Source organism: Biomphalaria glabrata, chromosome 4 (genome assembly GCF_947242115.1).
Source record: "Biomphalaria glabrata chromosome 4, xgBioGlab47.1, whole genome shotgun sequence".
In the NCBI taxonomy this organism is placed as follows: Eukaryota; Metazoa; Mollusca; class Gastropoda; family Planorbidae; genus Biomphalaria; species Biomphalaria glabrata.
The window spans coordinates 33,271,975-33,279,941 of NC_074714.1; the positions used below are offsets into that span (position 1 = coordinate 33,271,975).

A 7,967-nucleotide genomic window follows, 5' to 3' on the forward strand; every position below is an offset into this window, starting at 1 on the left:
TCAGAGTGTTGTGTGTAACCTCGTACTGTGAGGGTGTGTAAATAAATAGACTGTTGAATATGGCGTTATAGTGTTGGTGTTGTTTATAGTTATTAAGTGTAGCGTCTCTAGTTTAACAAGTGGTAGCGGAGCGTGTAAGTAAACGTATTGACTTAGTTGATCCTATTTAAAGTGATAATGGCTACAAGAATTGAGATTCCATCCTTTTTGAAAGATATGCCTTATGAATTATATAAGAAAGAACTGCTAGCGTGGAATGAAATCACGGAGCTAAAGAAAGAGAAGAGAGCGATAGTCGTAGCCCTTTCATTACCACAAGGCAGTGAGTTAAGAATTAGAGAGAAGGTATTTGAACAATTAGAACTGTCGGAGCTCAAGTGTCAGGAAGGTTTCGAGAATCTGTTAAAATATCTAGATACAAACTTGGCTAAAGACGACCTGGCAGACAGTATTGATAAATTTGATGATTTTGAAAACTTCAGGCAAAGTGAAAATCAATCCATACATGATTATATCTCAGAGTTTGATACAAAGTATAGGAGATTAGAACAGAAACGAATGAAGATGTTACCTGAGATTCTGGCCTTCAAGCTGCTCAGAAAGGCAAGAATTACGCAAACTGAGAAGATGCTAGTTCTGACAGGTATGAACTTTGCTAATCGGGAGACGCTGTATGAAGAAGCAAAGGCATCTCTTAGAAAGTTCAAAGGAGAAGATAGTAAAGGGAAAAAGTTCGATGCCTGTATCAAACTTGAGCCAAGGTGTTCGTCTGAGAATGAGGAGGTTTTATGGGCGGCTGGCTACAAGAAACATGAACCGTTTAGCAGTTTGGGAAAACGAGGTGAACAACAGTTGAACCACAGCAGACGTGAAAACTTCAAGAAACATGAACCGTTGAGCAGTTTGGGAAGACGAGGTGAACAACAGTTGAACCACAGCAGACGTGAAAACTTCAAGAAACATGAACCGTTGAGCAGTTTGGGAAGACGAGGTGAACAACAGTTGAACCACAGCAGACGTGAAAACTTCAAGAAACATGAACCGTTGAGCAGTTTGGGAAGACGAGGTGAACAACAGTTGAACCAGAGCAGACGTGAAAACTTCAAGAGCTTTGAAAGACAAGATAAAGAGCAGTTGAAATGTACCAGCAAGCAGAAAGTGGAACATCATGAAAGCAGACTATATAAAGGTGGAAGTCACTTTAGAAGTGAAGGTCAAGTCAGGGTTAGGGTTACTCGAGATCAGTTCTCTCAACCAAGAAAGAAAGGTTTAAGCCCATTAGGTCGTGATGGAAATGTTTTGAGATGCTTATCTTGTGGGTCATATAGACATCTTTTGTCTAAATGTCCAGACAGCTGGGAGAATCTGTCAGAGACACTCAAAGTTGTAGAGGACGAAAAGGGAACTTGTCCGTTTACTGGAGACCAAAGAGAGAAAGATTTCACAACGAGGTTATGAGGGCAGTGTACGCTCCAGTATAGTGATGAATTATATTTTATTGACAGTGGTGGAGAAATTCAAGGCTGACCTGCTTCTAGAATGTGCACGAATTTTGAAGCTACACATGTGTAGTAGAGCTGATAGTATAGTTTGGACAATACTCCAAGGTCACGCTCAACGAGTTATAATCCTACTGTAGCTGACTGTGCGCGTGTGTGGAGACTACTTTCAGTTCCTGTCATTGAAAAAACAAAAACAAAGTGAACACACCTGTGTCGAAATATTAGGCAGAATATTTTGACTTGGTGACTTTTGATCTAGCGACCAGAAGGAAACATCTGTGTGTTAGTCTGAGACAATGTGAATCTATCTGCTTTAGCCACAAGTTTGGTGTATAGAGACATTGTTCCTTAACAACTGGCATTACTTTCTCGTATCGCCATTGAGTCACTCTTGATTCATACGATGTGTGTCAAGTTTGAAAACAGCACTGCAACAGAGCAGATTGTTAACAGATCCTCTCCCCCCCCCCCAGTCTTGTGACCCCACTACATTGGATCAGACTCCAGAGCATTGTCAACATTTCTTTACCCCACTACATTTAATCATCTCTGTGTTGGAAGAACGTTTTTTGAAACCTCGGCGTATGAGACAATGTATTTATGGTGAATGCCTACACCACCAACAGAAAGATGCTATCTACACTTGTCACTGTTAACACCAACGTTACCATCAGAGAATACAGAACTAGTGAAGAAACAAGATGACGTCTGACAGTACAAGTCTTTTCGTGGGGCAGCTTACCACCACAACATCCTCAGAACAATTGACTCCATTCATGGCGTCTTTTAAGCTTTACATTCTTAGGATGTATGGCTCCATATCTAGTGTTTTATCCCCCCCCTCCAATCTTCAGGACATTTTATTGTATTCCTAGTCTTATTAACTCTATGTCGACGACCCATTGACTCCATTCTATGTGCACAGTTTGACATTTAGATAGTTTTCAACTTACGGCTAATGTTTGACCAGATACGAAGGTACACGAATCACCGTGATGAGTGAACAAGGCCCTGCATTACCAAACACCAAATATGAATGGTGATCAGTTGAGACGAGCACATAAAGAAAACTGGCTGAAATCTGGGTGTTTCTAATTTACATTTATTTGTATAGTGTGCAACATGATGAACCATATTATTTTGCTATCAATGTTATGATACTTGTTCTTGATTTTTTAGTTTCGCTTCACACTAGTACTTTTCTTACGTTTCTCTGATACTTGTTCTTTTGTTTTCATTATGTTCTAATTTTGATTATATTTCTTTAATGAACACACACTGTCAGAAGACGTAATACAATTTAATTATTGCTCTCCAGAATACTCCTCTTACCATTTGACATATACTACTCAAATCTATCCATTTACATGTGCAGGTCTAATATCATGTCATTTTATTGTATGTCATTGATGTTCGTAGCCTACACTATTACATTATGCATACATAAAATTTATTATTTTGATTAGTTAAAATTTTGCTGTACAAGTTTTATTGAATGTAGGCTTAATGCTAAGGCAACTTTAAACATACTAGACAGTGCTACATTCCTTTTTTTAAAGTTGCCATTTTTTTTGTTTTTCTCTATTCTCACTTTACACATTCTCCTTGATGTTTGAGAAGATTGAATTGTATATAGTAGACAAGAACACTTAGAAAGTATTCTTTTATAATTTGAGGTAGTCAGAGGTACTATCATCTATTTTTGTTTCGTTATGTAGCCTATATGCTCAGTTTTACTTAGCCTTCAAAATACAATGAAGAAGAGAAAGAGAGGAAGATTTGAATGAACGGAGAAAGGAATGAAAGAAAGAATGAAAGAAAGAAAAAAAAAAGAAATTGTAATTAATGTTAACATTGTGTTTATGTGTATGTGTTTGTTATTAGTATGCAGAGTTATTCCCCTTGGTAAGAAAGTTCATAACAGAGTGTTGTGTGTAACCTCGTACTGTGAGGGTGTGTAAATAAATAGACTGTTGAATATGGCGTTATAGTGTTGGTGTCGTTTATAGTTATTAAGTGTAGCGTCTCTAGTTTAACATGTGCTGTATACATGAATAGAACATATGCTTGCACTTTATTATTCGTGGTCGAGAGGCTAAGTACGCTTGAACTTGGTTTGGCTTACTATGAAGGGGGCTTGACACCCGACTCAAGCAGAGTTGTGTTTACTGAGCGCCCAGAGGCAGCACGGAAAACCTTCTTCAAGATATCCCTTCCACTGGTCCACATATAAGATTGGACCATAGCGCTCTTATTATGTAATAAGCATGAAGGTAGCGCTATATAGAAGCTATAATTAATTAATTAATATTTCGGAAGTGTTAGAACTGACTTTGTTTATATTTTTTCCCCATGACTATCAACTCGATAGTTTTGGGTTCGAACTCTGCCCGCAGCCATCCTCCGGGAGGGTTGGACTGAAAGGTAATTATCTGAAGTACCATCTGAACTCTATGCAGTAGATATATATAGGTTGGTGGACTCTTTCAAAAATAAACTACAGTTACTTTTTTAAATATCTACTACGACACATTAACTGGACTCGACCATTGACTAAACAATGTATTAACTAGATAAATGATCAGTATAACAATTGATCCCTATAACGAATAATCACTATAACAATGAGTTGAAAATGTTTCTAACAAACATATATTGAACAATAAGTAAATACCATAAAACTCTCAAGTGAAGTGAATTACCATGCAATAGACAAATAACATTTCGAGTTTATATGTACTCTCGTCTTGATCTCTAAATACTTCAATAACGAACTCTGTTATTTTACATTTCTTTGAATGTTTTCACTATAAATCCAATGAGATGATGACAGACATTTTGGGGCTGAGACTTTAGCGTTTTATTTTTGTATTTATACACTTGACTGAAATATTCTGTGTTAATTAATAATATACTATAATTTCTATGTGATTAAAATAAACCATTTATATTTGTTATTTATTGCTATTATTATTTATATTTGCTGTTTATTGCTATTATTATTTATATTTGCTGTTTATTGCTATTTCAAGAGACCTTGATTGTGTCCCCCATACGATTCAATAAACTTTGCAGGTTAATAACAGTTACAAAGTTACAGACACACGCGCACATACGTAAAACCCAGCATAAAAAAGGTGGTACGAGTAGCAGACTATTTATTTTGTACTTAAGCAGTTTAGAAATTCTTAGAATCTAAAATCTAAACAAACAAAAAGTTGACGTGGTTTTACAGGGGCGGAACGTACGCTATCATTCATTTGTTGCCATGGAAACAAAAAGGACAACTCTTTTTTCTTTTCCCTCACGCTTTGCCAACTAAATGTAAAAAACAAAACAAAACAAAACTGAAATCATACGATAGCAAGGAAAACTTTATTTAAAGTCTCGTTCTCAACCAAAATACTTTTTAAGAAATGAAAATTTTAATATTTAGATGTTATAGTCACAATACAGCATGGTGGTAAAAACGACCCAACCTTTTTTTTTTTTGGTATTTACAAAAATATTAATGAATAAAGATTTTATAAACATTTATAACTATTTGACTTTCCTTTCAAGAAATCAATTTTCTTTTTGTATCATTCTGCAGAAAATCAAATTAATTGAGCAAGTCGCCTAGTTCGTTGACTGCACAGAACCTGCTGTTTCTGACGATTTGTGTCCAGATCTACTGCTAGCATGAATGCTTACAAAGCTGCACTGTACGCTGACCGTTTAAAACAGTCCAGCCAAACTGTCAAGCCTTTAGTGCCAATCGCATCTCAAGAAATGGATCCAATTTATAAACATATGTTCCCAACTACTAGCATGGCATCGATCACAGCCAACACACTCCTAGAAAACAATAACTCCATTCTGTACCAGCAAAGCCCAGAGTTTGAACTTGCACGGTTAGAAGCTGGGATGAAGTGTAAACCCGTCTCTGTGTACCCAGAGAAAGACAAAGACTTCTGGGAAGTAGAAACCTTCACGCCTGCTTTTAACCAGCTGTCAACCTTCAACAAAGTTTTACTCTTTGTCGCATTGGGGCTCGTTCTATTAACCATTTTACAGCTCCCAGTACTTGTTGGCACAGTCTCTTTCGGCAATAAAGTAAATCAAGATGATAGAGAGTTGGTAGATTTCGGCCATCAACTGGAAGCAATGTTAAATGAACCAAATAAAGTATTGCAAAATGTGAGAGAGTCGTTAAATTCCTTCTTGCGTGACTCTCCGGTAGCAGATCTCAAACTGAAAACCAATGACACTTGTTTCTGTTTGTATAATCAACAAATTTCTTGGAACGATGCCAGACAGTTTTGTCTCAAACTGGGAACTGGAGTCCATCTGGGGGAAATCTACAGCCAAGACGACGACTCCCTGATGCCTCTATTTGAAAATACAAAAATAACTCAAGGAATATGGCTCGGCGGTTCTAACTTGATGAATCAAAGTGTCTGGCTATGGGACTACACAAGGACACCAATTAGTCAATGGGATATCAATCCATCAATTCAATGGGATCTTTCAGTTGGCAGCAAGCAATGTTTGGGAGTCTTCAAAGGGGACAATGCCAACTACAAACTGAATGGCGTTGAATGTGAAGATAAAAAATCATTTTTGTGTTCTGCTAAGTTAGTTGATTCAGCATGTGTTTGTTGAAAGTAGACTTGTCATCACCTAATCTATCTTACTAGGCTTCACAATAAGCATTGAAACCTAAGTAATTATATAAAAGTCATGGTAACTCTTAGACTAAGACTAAGACTGCTTTATTGATCCTTACGGAAATTTGTTGTTATTACAAGGACTCTTTTCTCATATAAAGACAACACAACAGAAAAATACACATAAATACAACAGGCAACATAAAGAGTTCATTCAGCGACTACACACAGGTATCTTGGTGCATTTCATGTTCCCTGATCAATGAGTGGCGGTGATAGAGTCTGACCGAGTGAGGTACAAACGAGTTTTTGTACCGCTCTGTTCTTGTTTTGATTGACAGCAGTCGCCCACTTCGCGACGACCTGACGTAGTTCTGATGGAGCGGGTGGCCGTTGTCTTCCAAGATTTTTTCGATTTTTCTTAGGCACTTTTGTTCAAAAAGTTCCTTTAAATGTGGTAATGTCGTGAGTGTAATTTTTGATGCTTTTTTAATGATGTTTTCTAGACGTCGAAACAGTTTAGATGAGGCATTTCCTTGCCAACAAGTTATTCCGTATTTTAGCAGATTTTGTATAGTCGCGCTGTAAAAAGTCTCTAGGATCTTCTTGTTAAGTTTAAAGCTAGATATTTATATGCCTTTACTTGTTCTATAGATGTAGTGTTTATTTGAAGTTCACGTGTAGTTTGTTTTTTTCTTTCTAAAATCTATTATAAGTTCTTTAGTTTTTGTGACATTCAGTTCTAGAAAGTTGTCGGTGCACCAGTTTGTAAACTCTATCGAGCTTCGATACTGAGTTTCGTCTCCTGAAATAAGACCGACTATGGCAGTATCATCAGCGAATTTAATGAGTTTAACTGAGTCATAGATGCTTCTTATGTCATTAATGTTAAGAGTGTATAGTACAGGAGAAAGCACACAACCTTGTGGAGCACCCGTACATAGTACTCGAGTTGACGATTTGGTGTTGTTGACTTTAACATACTGGGGTCGTTGGGTTAAAAAGTTTAGAACCCATGCTTGTACGTAAGGGCTTACATTTAAATTACTGAAGTTCATTTTGTTTTTTAAACTAACCAACTTACCACAATAAAATCTATTTTTTGTACATGTACATAAATGTAAATAAGCAAAAGTTTTGATGTCTTGTATAAAGTTGAAGTTGATGTTTGCTCTTGAGTTTGACAAGAAGTCTCCATTTTTCAAATGTTTTTTTCACACTTATTTGTTTTGAATGTCCAATAAAACAATAACGATTTACTGAAAACTTGCACTTCTAACACCTAGTTTTATTCTAAACGTAACTCTTTTTTTCTCGATGTTTATAAACAATAATAGTCGCATGGTAATGAGAAAACTTGGAATACCTAGAAATTTAGATCTATTTGTAGGCAAGAATGATAACACTCATACCAGCTTACATAAAAGTCAAAATAAATTTTTCAAAAGTATATACATATATATATAGATATAAACATACATCTAAAATTTAGAATATAGTCAGAATTTTTTTGTTGTTGTTAATACCATCTCGTAAATTATTTTATTTAACATACAATATGTATTAAGGTGTCCACCACATTCCATCTTTCTATCTAGTCACGGTGTTTTTTTATTTCACAATTCCTTCTCATTGCTCCTCCTCACTTATATATACCATTTAACAAGGGCGGACTGGATATATGGGCAAACGGGCAAATGCCCAGTGGGCCGGTACCAAATGGGCCGGTCTGGTCGCGACCAAAGAAAATAACATTCAATGCAGACAACTTAAAAAAAAAAGTGACTGCAGCAAAACACACAGGCCCGAACACGTT

The 7,967-nt window shown here is 36.4% G+C and overlaps 1 protein-coding gene across 1 annotated transcript; it reads left to right on the plus strand.

Moving 5' to 3' along the window:
- Window positions 1–7,743, plus strand: LOC129926087 (uncharacterized). Its single transcript, XM_056028163.1, has 2 exons — window positions 1–134; window positions 5,095–7,743. The coding sequence occupies exon 2, from the start codon at window positions 5,184–5,186 to the stop codon at window positions 6,144–6,146; it is 963 nt and encodes a 320-aa protein (XP_055884138.1). The 5' UTR covers window positions 1–134; window positions 5,095–5,183; the 3' UTR covers window positions 6,147–7,743.
- The last annotated feature ends 224 nt before the right edge of the window (window positions 7,744–7,967 follow it).

Coding starts and splice junctions, on each gene's coding strand:
- LOC129926087 (XM_056028163.1), top strand. CDS start 5,184: ATGAATGCTTACAAAGCTGCACTGTACGCTGACCGTTTAAAACAGTCC.